Source organism: Myotis davidii, unplaced genomic scaffold (genome assembly GCF_000327345.1).
Source record: "Myotis davidii unplaced genomic scaffold, ASM32734v1 scaffold1383, whole genome shotgun sequence".
Classification (NCBI taxonomy): domain Eukaryota; kingdom Metazoa; phylum Chordata; class Mammalia; order Chiroptera; family Vespertilionidae; genus Myotis; species Myotis davidii.
The window spans coordinates 573,650-588,327 of NW_006295083.1; the positions used below are offsets into that span (position 1 = coordinate 573,650).

Sequence of the window (14,678 nt, forward strand, 5' to 3'; positions counted from 1 at the left end):
ATTAACCGCCATCTTGTTGGCAGTTAACTGCCAATCTTAGTTGGCGGTTAATTTGCATATAGCCCTGATTAGCCAATGAAAAGTGTAGCGTCGTACGCCAATTACCATTTTTCTCTTTTATTAGTGTAGATAATAAACATAATACATATGTGGTTAGGACTTTCTATAATAAAATGTGAAGGGGGAAAAAACTTCGGAAAAAGGCAAGGAGGGGGAAAGAAGAGAAGACACCAGGGAGATATGGGGGAAACTGAGGAATACCTGGCTACACTGCAACACCATCCTCTTTCTTCTCCCTTAGATTTACAAAAGGAAATCTTATTTATTAAGAACCCATGAGACAGGCTGGTTCATATTATGGGACTGGGTATGTTTCCTAAAGGTAATTGAAATAGATAACTTTTGTAAATCTCAGAAGAAGTATTTAATTTTACTTGGATGCTAAGTATCACGATGTTTCTAAGCTGCTCAGAAATAATAAAAGTCTTAGGACCCTCTTGGATGTGTGAATTAGCCCACTGAAAACATGTATCAATCAGAGTATCTGGATATCCTGCCTTGCTTGAGCAGGGTACCAGGGTGGGCTAGCTCTTCAAATTAGTGATATCCCTGATCTCCTCCCTACCTCTGATCCACACAATTTTCTGACCTGCTTTCTCCTTGAATATTCCGTTAATGTAAAATAAAATGTTTAGATGTGTAAAGCAAACTGAATTATTTTCTTCTATCTTTAAGCTTGTCCATGTTTAGCTAAAATTTAAGAAGAATGGATTTCCATTTTCATAATCCTAAATTATAAACATTATATCTAAACAGAAAGATTAAGTACAAATTACATTTTGGTTCCATCCATCAATAAAATGTTCTATGCATTAAATAATATTTATAGTTATTCAAATACATGCTCTAATTTATTACAATTAGATCTAGTCCAATAAAGCTACTTTTAGCTAAACTTTTCAGGTTAATCAAAGATATGGGATTTCTACCTAGACTGTAATTCTACATTTTTTAATCTCCTTCCATTTAATATACTAGATCAGTAGTCGGCAAACTCATTAGTCAACAGAGCCAAATATCAACAGTACCACAATTGAAATTTCTTTTGAGAGCCAAATTTTTTAAACTTAAACTATACAGGTAGGTACATTGTTATTAACTTAATTAGGGTACTCCTAAACTGGCCTTTGCTAAAAACATACTCAATCTGATTGAGGTACGTTCGCTGAGGTCGATCCCTTCCAACTCTCCCATCCACGCTCATCTTGTATGCTTGTTTCAGATAGACAAGTGTGGATGGGAGAGTTGGAAGGGGTTGACCTCGGCGAATGTACCTCAAAACAATGTACTACCTCCCCGTGCTGCGTATCCCGTGGCCCACCTGTGCTGCGTCTCCCATTGCCAGACTGACCGACACCCCCCACTTCTTCTAACGCCACTTCTTCAAAATAGACTCGCCCAGGCCGAAAACCAACTTCTGTGCATGGGCCAGGAAGTTTCAATCGCACTGTACGTGCGCGCCTGCACATGGTATTTTGTGAAAGAGCCACACTCAAGGGGCCAAAGAGCCGCATGCTGCTCATGAGCTGCGATTTGCCGACCACTGTACTAGATGTTATCCTAAATGCATACCAAATATCTAAAGAAATTTTATTAGACAGGTAAACTTTTTTCAAAGTCAATAGTAGGATTAGTAAGCACAGAATGGTTTCTAAGGATATATTGGTTTTACTCAAACCTAAGTGAGGTAAATCATTTTGTGACTTGCATACTGAAGATGCTGGAGATAGCTGTTCATTAAAGAACCACTGAAAACAGCTGAACCACTGAAATGAACTTAAAAAGTGGCTCAGATTCAGACACAGAATAGCACTGCATGTACAGACACAACAAAACAAGCAATTCTGGTGATGCTATAAGAGCTGTACAGAGGAGGAGCCAAGAACAGGAAAGATAAGAGGCCTTCAGAGGTCAAAGGCAGCCAGGCTAGAATTCTAAGAGTTGGAGCTATTAGAAATCAAAAGAGCACCATGGCCAAGGTTGCTGTAGTGGTGGACTAGGTAGAACCCCTTCCAATCTTAGCTCCATATTCTGAATGCATGCTTTCCACTGAGGCAGCCTTTCTAGCAGCAGACTTAGCATGTCACATGTTGACTGAAAGACACATAAATGAAGCATTCTGTGACCCAGCCAGAACACTGGGGAATAGTCATTCCCTCTTGTCAAAAGTACCATGGGAACCCTGCAGTGAATCCTACCCCTTCCCCACTCCAAAAAGAATTGCTAGCTCCTGCCCCGCAAGGGTCATGAGGCCTGCTGGGCACACCATACCCATTTCCTGCAGTGACTGGGCATGCATGAAGAACATGCCAGCTCCTGCTTATCTGGGAAGCAAACAAATTCATGTATGTCTGGTATGGTAAAGGGTGAACAGAAAAAAAAAGAGAGAGATGGATATATAGTGATCATCAGTGAACCCGCAGAATACACTGGCATAAAAACCACAGCAGTGCCCACCTGTGTACATCAAGATTTAGGAATTTGTAAATAGGATGTTTTTGTGGTTTTAACCCCTGAAATAATAATAGAATAGCAGAAAGTATTCACTTAAGCAATATAAGCTAGTGATTATGAGCCAAAATACAAATGATCAAAATTGACCCATAAAGGTTTGAATAGACTGATCCTATATAATGAAAGGCTAATATGCAAATCGACCGAATGGTGGAACGACCCGTCACTATGATGCGCACTGACCACCAGGGGTCAGATGCTCAACACAGGAGCTTCCCCCTGGTGGTCAGTGCGCTCCTATAGGGGGAGCGCTGCTCAGACAGAAGCCCTGAACCAGGCTTATGGCTGGTGAGTGCAGCAGCAGCGGCGGGAGCCTCTCCCACCTCTGCAGCAGCGCTAAGGATGTCCGACTGCCAGCTTAGGCCTGCTCGGGGAGCAAGCCTAACCCATCAGTTGGACATCCCCTCAGGGCTCCCAGACTGTGAGAGCATGCAGGCTGGGCTGAGGGACCCCCCAAGTGCATGATTTTCCTGCACCAGGCCTCTAGTTAACATATAATACACTAGAGGACTGGTGCATGGATTCATGCACCAGCGGGGTCTCTCAGCCTGGCTTGTGCCCTCTCGCAATCCAGGACCCCTCAGGCAATGTCGGAGAGCCAGTTTTGGCCTGATTCCCATAGGCTTGATCCAGACACAAGGGATTCCAATCCCCGCAGGCCCAATCCCTGCAGGCCCGATCCAGACAGGAGGGAGCCCATTCCCCGCAGGCCCAATCTAGACAGGAGGGAGCCCGATCCCCACAGGCCTGACCCAGACAGGAGGGAGCCCAATCCCCACAGGTCTGATCCCCACAGGCCCAATCCAGACAGGAGGGAGTCTGATCCTGTGCGTTGAGTGTCTGTTCCCTGGTGGTAAGTGCATGTCATAGCAACCGGTCGACCGGTCGTTCAGTTGTTCAGTCACTTAGGCTTTTATATATATAGCCTAGAGGCCCCATGCACGAATTTGTGCATGGGTGGGGTCCCTCAGCCTGGCCGGCGATCAGGGTGATTGGGGCTGATTGGGGACAACCAGCTGGGGGGAGGGACCGCAGGAGGTTGGTCAGCTGCGGGAGGTTGGCTGTGGGAGCACACTGACCACCAGGGGGAAGCTCCTTTGTTGAGCATCTGCCCCCTGGTGGTCAGTGCATCATCATAGCGACCAGTCGACCAGTCATAATGGTCACTTAGGCAAATATATATTGGAAAGGTGATTAATGATCTACCAACTGAAGAAGGCACTAAAACCAGATGGGCTTTATATTTTTTATGTGATCTTTTAAAAACACCTAATTTCGGGAGTAATTCAAGTATTATAGGCCAGAAAATGAAGGCATATTCTACAGTTCATTTTCTATAGCCACCATAATTTTAATTTTTAACCCTGATGAAAAAATGACTCCAATCTTATGAACACTGAGGCCAAGTTCTACATCAAAGATTGACAAATAGAATCCAGCAATGTACCAAAATAATAATAAACTGTGATAGGCAGGGCTTATTCTAGTAATGGATGTATAAATATAATTCACTGTATCAAAAACTTAAGTGAAAAACAGAAACCAAAAATCCAGCTGATAGGAATGCAGACTGGTGCAGCCACTGTATAAAACAGTGTGGAGTTTCCTCAAACAATTAAAAATGGAACTCCCATTTCAACAAGTGATCCCACTTCTAGGAATATATCCCAAGAAACTAGAAACACCAATCAAAAAGGATATATGCACCCCTATGTTAGAAGGGCGGGGAAGAGATCAACCAAAGGACTTGTATGCATATATGCATAACACATGGGCACAGATAATAGGGTCGTGAAAGCCTGGGGGGCAGGGACGGGTTGGGAGAGGTCAATGGGGGGAAAAGGGGACATATATAATACTTTCAACAATAGAGATTTAAAAAATAAAATATATTTGTGGAAAAGAAAAAAATAAAGATATAATAATCTTTCTTTCATAAAATCAGCATTTTATCAATAAAAAATCTGCTTTTAATGTTTAAAAAAATCAACGTGATCAAGAAACACTGAGAAAGCACTTGACAAAATAAAGCAATCATTCATTACCTTTAAAAATATTTCTAAGTAAATATGGAAACTATTTAAATATAATAGGCTAACAAATCCCACCAACATATAAATAAAGAAAACTACAGGCCAATATCCCTAATGAATATAGATACTAAAATCCTCACTAAAATATTAGCAAATCAGATCCAACAGTACATTAAAAAGATCACACTCCATGATCAACTGGTATTTATTCCTGGGCTGCAAGTATGGTATAATATCCGCAAATCAATAAACGTGATACATCACATAAAAAAATAAAGGATAGCCAAAACCGGTTTGGCTCAGTGGATAGAGCGTTGGCCTGCGGACTGAAGGGTTCCAGGTTCGATTCCGGTCAAGGGCATGTACCTGGGTTGTGGGCACATCCCCAGTGGATGTGCAGGAGGCAGCTGGTCGATGTTTCTCTCTCATCGATGTTTCTGACTCTCTATCTCTCTCTCTTCCTCTCTGTAAAAAATCAATAAAATATATTTAAAAAAATGAAGGATAAAAATCACATGATCATACCAATAGATGGAGAAAAAGCATTCAAAATCCAGCACCCAGTTATGATAAATACTTGCAGCAAAGTGGGAATAGAGGGAATGTATCTCAACAAAACAAAAAGCTATATGACAAACATACAGCCAGCATCATACTTAATGGGCAAAAACTAAAAGTGTTTCCCTTAAGATCTGGAACAAGACAGGGATGTCCCCTTTCACCACTCTGATTCAGCACCGTACTGGAAATCCTAGCCACTGCGATCAGACAAGAAGAAAAAAAATCAAAGGTATCCAAATTGGAAATGAAGTAAAACTTTCATTATTTGCACAATATGAAACTGTACATAGGAAATCCCTAAAGAATCCACCAAAACAATAATAAATAATCCTAGGAATAAATTTAAACAAGGAGCCCTGGCTGGTTTAACTCAGTGGATAGAGAGTCAATCTGCAGACTGAAGGGTCCTGGGTTCAATTCCAGTAGGGGGCACATGCCTGGGTTGTGTGTTTAATCCCCAGTGGAGGACATGCAGGAGGCAGCTGATCAATGATTCTCTCTCTTCACTGATGTTTCTATCTCTCTTTTCCTCTCCCTTCCTTTCTGAAATCAATGAAGATTTTTTTTTTTTAAAAAGGTGCTAGAACCCCTGACATCCAACATACAGCCTCAGATCAGGGCTCTATTCACACCTTCTTAAAAAAAAATTAACCAAGGATACAAAAGACTGATATTCAGAAAATTATAAGACACTGCAAAAAGAAAATGAAAAAAACACAAGTAGAAGCATATATCATCTTCATGGATTAGAATCATTAACATTTTAAAAATGTCCATACTACTGAAAGCAATCCATAGATTCAATGAAATCCCTATTAAAATACCAACAGCATAGTTCACAGATCAAGAACAAATTCTTCAAAAATTTATATGGAACCAAAAAAGACCTCGAATAGCTACAGCAATCTTGAGAAAGAAGAACAAAGTTGGAGGGATCACAATACCAGATAAAAGTTATACTATAAAGCCACTGTACTCAAAACAACCTTGTACTGGTATGAGAACAGACATATAAACCAATGGAACAGAACAGAGAACCCAGAAATCGACCAAAGCCATTTTGCTCAATTAATATTTGACAAAGGAGGTAAGAACTTACAATGGGGTAAAGATGGTCTATTCAAAAAATGGTGTTGGAAACTTTGGACAGATACATGCTGAAAATGAAAGTGGACCATCTTTTTACACCATACATAAGAATAAACTTAAAATAGATTAAAGGCTTTTGTGTTAGTTTTGAAACCATAAAACTTCTAGAAGAAAACATAGGCAGTAAAATCTTAGACATTTCTTATAGCAATATTCTTTCTGATATATTTCCTCGGGCAACAAAAACAAAAGGAAATATAAACAAACGGAATTGCATCAAACTAAATAGTTTTTGCACAGCAAAGGAAACCATCACCAAAATTAAAAGACAACTCACTGAATGGGAGAACATATTTGTCAATGATATATCTGATAAGGGGTTAATATACAAAATTTATAAAGAACTGATGCAAGTCAACACCAAAAAAAAAACCCCAAACAATTCAATTAAAAAACAGGCAAAGGACCTGAATAGATATTTCTCTAAAGAGGACATATAGATGACCAAGAGACATATGAAAAGGTGCTCAATGTCACTAACCAATGTTCTTTTAAATGCAAATTAAAAGAATAATGAGATTATTACCTCACACCAGTCATCAATAAATCAACAAACAAGCATTAGGGAGGATGGGGAGAAAAGGGAACCCTCATGCACTGTTGGAGGGAATGCATACTAGTGCAGCCACTGTGGAAAGCAGTGTGCAATTACTTCAAAAAAATTAAAATGGAACTGCCTTATGATCTAGTGATTCCACTTCTTGGAATATATCCGAAGAAACCCGAAACACTAATTTGAAACAATACATGTACCCCTATATTCATTGAAGCATTATTTACAATAGCCAAGATTTGGAAGCAGCCCAAGTGCTCATTAGTAGATGAGTGGATAAAAAAGCTGTGGTACATTTACACAATGGAATACTATTCGGCTGTAAAAAAGAAGGAAATCTTACCTTTTGCGACAGCATGGATGGACCTGAAGAGTATTATGCTAAGTGAAATAAGCCAGTCAGAGAAAGACAAATACCATGATGTCACTCATATGTGGAATCTAGTGAACAAAATAAACTAACAAACAAAATAGAAGCAGACTCATAGATACAGAAAACAGACTGACAGATGTCAGAGGGGAGGGTGTTAGGTGCTGGGTGAAAAAGGTGAAGGGATTAAGCAAAATAATTAAATAAACTCATAGGCAGACAACAGTATATGATTACTGTAGATTACTATAGGGAAATGTGGGTGGTAAGAGGTAAAAGAGGGTAATAAAAGGGATAAATGGTGATGAAAAAAAGACTTGATTTTGGATGGTGAACATACAATACAATATACAGATGATGTATTATACAATTGTACACCTGAAACCTATATAATTTTATTAAACAATATTAGTCCAATAAACTCAATTTTAAAAAGTTTACTAGATGACATGGATGATAGTTTGGTTCACAGAGAAAAGTAGGGACTTATTTACACAATATATTATGCTACTACAACTGGTTATCTACCTTTAAGAAAATGATTTTAACCCAGACTAGAAACCAGAACCTATTTAATAAAAGAGTCATATTTGTATATGAAAAATTAAAATATTATGTGGAAAAAATATACCACCAGCAAACCCAATACATACAGATTTGGGAGAGATTATCTATAACAATGGTAGCCATAGGTGCAATATCAAAAATATTCAAGGAGGTCTTACAAATTAAGAAAAATACAAACAACCTATAAGAATGGGAAAATAATATGAACAGACAATTCAAAAGTAAAATTTAATTGGGCAAAAAAAGTATGAAATAATACTAAAATGCTTTAGTAGTCAAGGAAATTCATCCATTAAGTTATCAAAATTATAAAAGAACCATGACACCTTATGCTGGTAGCATTATGAAGAAATGAATAATCTCATATATTACATACAAAAGGTAAAAGTAAATTATAATGGCCTGTTTTTTTAAATCAATATGAACATACAGTTAACAAATATATATAAATTCGTGTGTGTGTGTGTGTGTGTGTGTGTGTGTGTGTAGCACCAGTAGTATGTAAGGACATATGTATAATGATGTTCATTTCAGCATTGATTATAGTGGCAGAAATCTAGAAAGAATGAATGTAAATGTTCATTAATAGGAGAATGGCTAAATAAATTGTTGTGCCTCTATAAAATTTTGTGCACCTTGTTTTAAAAGAATACAAGGTAGCCCAGCTGGCGTGGCTCAGTGGTTGAGTGTTGACCTATGAACCAGGAGGTCACAGTTCAATTCCCGGTCATGGCACATGCCCAGGTTGTGGACTTGATCCCCAGTGGGAGGCATGCAGGAGGCAGTCAATCAATGATTCTCATCATTGATGTTTCTATCTCTCTCTCCCTCTCCCTTCCTCTTTGAAATATATATATATATAAAAGAGTAAGAGTTATACCAATAGATTTTCCATGAGATAATGTTGAGTAAAAAACCAAGCTGTATTAAATTATGTATACAATTCTATTTTTACAAAATAAACAACAAAAACTCATGTTAAGTGTGTGTGTGTAAAGGTGTGTGTGTATATAGACATATAAGCATGGAAAAAATATGGAAGGAAACATACTTGTTTGGTAATATGCAAGTTTGGCATGGAAAGATAGACGGAGGCCCTAGCCGGTTTGGCCCAGTGGATAGAGCATCGGGCCTATGGATTGAAGGGTCTTGGGTTCCGTTCCAATCAAGGGCACGTGCCCGGGTTTTGGGCTCAATCCCCAGTGAGGGGGGTGGGGTGGATCCAGCAATCATATTTATGTAGTTTATGTATAAAATGTATATATAAAATGAATTGTTTACAAAAGTTATAGTAAAAATTCTAAAGAGGATCTCTGTTTATTAAGAAAAGAAATAACCAAAATTATCTCTCAATGAAAGAATTAAGGGTGATATTTATTTTCTTCTTTATGTGTCTCTACATTTTCTTTAATGAGATTTATTACTTTCATAATAATGAAATAAAACAAATACATGTTACTTTGAAAACTTTACACTAAAAATTTGAGCTTATTTTGGGAAATCAAGGGAGGAAACAGGGTTAAATACCCCTTCTTGCTTAGGAGCTGTCCAAGTAGGAAATATATGAAATCGGGATCCATTACCTCTCATCTAGCAGAAAGTTACTCACCAAAGCCAAGAGACTAAGTGTCTATTCCAAGAAGCTATTTGAAGCAGCAAATAGGGTATATTTCCCCCTACATAACACTTTAATGACTTAAGTAAATCAGAAAGCCATTTACACCACTCTCAATTATCCAAGGATCTTCGGGGCTCTTTATTTCTTGTCCCTTCCCTCTGGCCTGTGGCCATTTCAGTGCTCAGGAACAGCTCCAAAATGGGGGCCAGGGCAGCAGAAAAGAGATGAAATTAATTTTTTCAACTTAGCTTCTCATTAGCAACTCTAATAAAAGGCTTGGTAAATGAGATGGCCACAACTCACAGTTACAATGAGGCTTCCAGGACTCTTGAGAATTTTGCTAAAGCAAACTTGCCTTCAGATAAACAGGATTTGCCTGAAATACACCTTAGTGGATTTAATGTTCGTTATTTTTAAGAAAGCTAGAACTTGTAATAAGTAATATTTTTCTCTCCTCACTTTAATTTTAAGGGAATAAAAACACAAGAACAAAAGCCTTCAAAGTGAAGACATATCCTCAGTGGAGCAACAGGACCACAATGAAAAGATTCTTGAAATGAGGGAAGATGTCTGTACCCCAACTCACTCTCGAGAGAAAGTTTAGGAAGGTGGCTAACTTCCAAGGGAGCATGCCTTGGCCATAAACCACCACTACAAGAAATAGCTGAAAAGGTTTTGTCCGGGCTTGACAAAATGTCCACATACAACATTTGCCTGTTACACAGACTTTTGTCCCTTGGGATGCCCAGAGACAAAGGAGTGCAGGTCCAAGGTGTTCACAGCAATGAGTTCATCATCCTAGGTTATCAAACAGACAAAACAGTCTGAATAGCAGTGGCAACAGAGCAAAAAAACAATTTTCCCTTACTTGAAGACCACGGTAGCTCCCGGACATGGAGGACAGGCCAGGAGAAAAATCTGCAATGGAAGAAGAATTAGGTATGATTATTAAAAAAGAAGTATGATTAATAAAAGAAATGCTAGATGCAGTGAGACAATCTACTTTAATAATAATAATAAATAATCAACTCTAACACATAAAGTATAATATAAAAATTTAAAAAGCAGATGGTTTTCCAAATATGTTTGTGTTTGCACATGCATCTACATGTGTGTATGTCAGAGAGAGAGAGAGAGAGAGAGGCATTTCCATATGTGAATTAGTTGTCATACATTTTTTTTAGCTTTAAAGATCATCAAACATTTTTATTGTATTGTCATTAAATATGTAGCCAAGGACCAATTTTTTTTTAATTTGTGTGATGGGAGGGGAAGGGACAGAGATGGAGAGTGAGAGAGTAAGAATTTGGGGGGTAGGAGATAGAGAAATTTTAGGTCCTTTTAGCCTCTGGAACACTTCCTCTTAACCTCTATACCACACTTTGATTTTGAAAGGGAGCAGATTTTGCCTCCCCAAAATCTCTCTCTTTGACATAAGGATTATTCTAGGCTGGGTTTTTTTTTTTTTAAAGAAACACTAGACACAGGAAAAACTCTGAAAACTGAGTAGAAGTTGCCCTTTATGTAAGATACATTTACTTTTATTAGGGAAATATCCATTTGTAAGCATGTCCCCCTCTGAGGACCATGTAGAGAAGGATGGTCTAGAATCTCTTCCATGTAGAAGGCGAGGACTTAAATCTGCATAACAACCTTATTCAATTTACTGTGCTTTTCCTGATCATCTCCCATAACCTCACTCCCTACCCCCCAACATCTTCTTTCATCTTTAGCTAGAGATGGTATTTAAGGTGATGGCTTAGACTGTTTCAGGGAGTTACTCAGTTTTCCTGGGTCTCTCTCCCAGAGGTATATATTTTATTCAACATCTATTTGTTCTTCTCTTGTTAATGTGTCTTTTATAACAAGGGCATCTCAGCCAAAAACCTGGAAGGGTAGAAGAAAAATTATTTTTCCTCCCCTACATTGGGTTGGTTTGTTTCTAAGCACAACTAAGTGATTCTATTCTCCATCCAGGTCAAACCAGACAAAAAGAACCTTGTCCTATGAGACAAATCAGTCCCATGCTACTTTACTTGACCTGGGCCTGGATTACAAGCTTCAAAGTGGTGGCAGTTTGACCTTCACCCAACCACTGGTTCTCCAGAGGGACAAAGAAACCCTGAATATTGCTTATTAAACATGTGAATTGCTGGGCTCATCCATTAAGAATGTTGTTTCCAGAAGTCTGGGACTTCAGGAATCTGCACATTTAATAAAAACCCCAGGACTTCAGGAATCTGCACATTTAATAAAAACCTCCACTCCTGGGAGCCAGATATGCTGAATATTTGACCAAACTAATAAAAAAATGAAACCCATATTTGTGTTTTTTCACCTGCAGTGATTTAATGGTACCATTTACAAAATCATCAATATGTGTCCTTATCTTATGAGCATTTATTAATATAGATTATTTATATTATAAATTTGTTTGGCTTTGTCATATGCATATTCTTTAGCATTTGGTTCTTCAGTTCTCTCAGAGCCTACATTTAGAAGTAAAGGTACTATAAGGAAAAACACTATAAGAAAGACACCCACTTGAATCCTTCTCAAGAGAAAGAGAAAGAAGAATAGAAAAGACAAGGGATCTTAAGAGGAACACAGGCAAGAGCCAATTACTTGCACAATACCTCATCAGAGAACTCCTCCAAGGAAATATCCATCAAGAAAATGCCTTTCTCCATGGGTCAATTTGATTAAAAGTGCAAAACCAACGACAATTACAAGTCCACAATCCTTTATCAGCAATCAACAAATATAAAAAGCTCTCAAAGTCCGTTTTTTCAAGGCTAATTTGGTAGTAAAACATGATTTGAACTGAGCTAAAGCAATTAACAAACTTTATTTATTACACTTATGGTGAATATTAATATATTTTCCATAAAATAATGTATTTTGATTATGGGGTGCTGCCCCAGACCCCAATGGCAGTGTATGTAAAATACTCTACATGCACTGTATTGCCTTTTTAAAATTGAAAAAATTTTGATTTCTGAAATACATATGACCTTAATGGTTTGTGATAGGACTGTTGACTTGGAATTTCAATCACCCAAACATGAACTTATCCCAACTCTCCACCCCAACCCTCTGAAGCAGTCCAAGAAAGAAAGAAACAAAGCTGGTATTCTTTATCACTGACCCAGCAGTAAAGTTACTCACCTTAGGCAAGGGACCAAGTTGGAGGCTGCACATAGTTACCCAGTACCTGGCCACCACAGGCTAAACTCAGAAACTACAGTATACAGAGAGCAGAGAGAGGCCCCCAACCACCTAGGAAAGGTCCTCAATACCTCCAGAGTCTCCTATGAGCCATACCAATACCCTTCCTGAGTTTCTGAAATGCCCATGATACTTCCAATATGCTAAACAGAGAAGCAAAAGTATACCACTGAGCCCCACAGTTAACTCTTAATTTTCTACACCCACAGCCAAGAAAAGAGGAACAGATTCCTGGGGGTCAGATTTCCGTATAATTGCTCCATTTGGCTGGTTCTCATCCATGACAGCGCTACACCAGAAGCCCAAAAACCTACTGAATGGAGCAAGTCTCCAGTTCTAACACAGTAGGGTGTCATATTACCCTCAGTTCAATCATGGATCTAACTTCTTTTGAGGCAGCTAATCTATTCTTGACTCTGAGTTTTCCAACAGTTACTTTCATGTGGCCATGTCATTCTAATAGAGGAGGCAATTAGGCATGAGCAGAGCAGGAACGATAGGCGAGGTATGGAATGCCAACAGGGCAGAAAGTCCCAGGTACCCAGCAATGGGCAAAACTGAGAAAACAACTATTATACACTAGGACCTAGCCCACAGGGTAACCCTTCCTCCCCTAATATGTCATTAGACATGCAGTTCAGATCCCCCTGACCTTTCATGTTGCTAGTTATGTGGTTTAGACCGCCTGCGAGGAAGAACAGGGGGCCAGAGTATAGCCTCAGGCTGTTGACCACAGAGACAGAGTTTTAGTCAAACTAGAGATGTCACTTAAGCCTCAGTTGCATTTCAGCTCCAGGCCCAGAAAAGCAGCAAAACCAGATGAAGCAATGCTATAAACCTGAAAGAACATGCCTTTCCCCAACCCCTTCTATCCTCAGTTGCTCTCTCTGGAGCATGCCTGCATCTTTCCCCTTCAGGCATGTTATCTTTGCTTTCTTTCTCCTAAGCTCCTAGGGCCCTTCTTTTGCCTCTGTTGTTTTTCCTGTGCACTGGCCCAGCTGGATCACTTCTCCCACCTCTGTGACTTTCTAAATAAACTTGCATTAGAGTTCTTGGCTCTGAATTCTTTCTTAGACAAACTCAAGAACCAGTTTTAACTCCACATTCACTACTAACAATTCCAACCAGCACTTTGGTCTTTCTCATTTTGCCTGTCTATTCCCCAACGCAGGACAGAGGGTATCTTTTTCAAGAAATCTTGAAATCAGATGCATATAGACATATCAAATCAGCAAACTTGAAAAAGAATCCCAAATGCATCATATTCCTTTTCCAGTAAACTCATGACAAGGAAAGATTCTGAGATGTTCTAAAATTAAATTATAGCAGACCAAAAAGTAGGAGGAGACAAGAGTGGTTAATCAGTTAACAGAACCAACAAAAAACAGCTCTCATTACTGAATGTATGTTAAAACTTTGAAACAACTTCCAGGTAACTATTTTCTGTTATTATCTAGAAAGAATAGCTGAATAGCTGACTATTGATGCCACCACATCTTGATTACACGTGAACTTTCCAGACTGTTGTCCACTACCAATCCAAAAGCAGCAAATACGTCTTCCTTACAGACTATGCACCTATCCCAGAACTTTCTCCACTTCACCTATTCCCAATCCCTTTAACTATTGCCTCCTGCATGCTCCCTACTGGGGATCTATCCCACAACCCAGGCATGTACCCTGACTGAGAATGGAACCGTGACCTCCTAGTTCATAGGTTGATGCTCAACTACTGAGCAACACTGGCCAGGCAACAAGGTAAATTCCTTTAAAACAACTTACATCTTTCCCCTCCAAACTCATTGTATAAAAGAGTCCCCATGCCCTAGCCAATTTGGCTCAGTGGATAGAGCGTGGGCCTGCAGACTGAAGGGTCCCAGGTTCAACTCCGGCCAAGGGCACAAGTCCTGGTTTGGGGGCTCAATCCCCAGTAGGGGGCATGCAGGAGGCAGCCAATAGATACTTCTTTCTCTCCCTTGCCTCTCTCTCTAAAAAATCAATAAAAATATTAAAATAAATAAAGCA

The 14,678-nt window shown here is 39.1% G+C and overlaps 1 protein-coding gene across 1 annotated transcript in view; it reads right to left on the reverse strand.

The window, feature by feature from the left end:
* The window catches only part of TMEM164 (transmembrane protein 164), a 218,859-nt gene that overhangs the window by 126,148 nt on the left and 78,033 nt on the right, over positions 1 to 14,678 (reverse strand). The window contains exon 2 of the mRNA XM_006769695.2: positions 10,294 to 10,343. Coding sequence (XP_006769758.1) covers positions 10,294 to 10,343 — 50 coding nt within the window. The remainder of the gene's footprint in view (positions 1 to 10,293; positions 10,344 to 14,678) is intronic.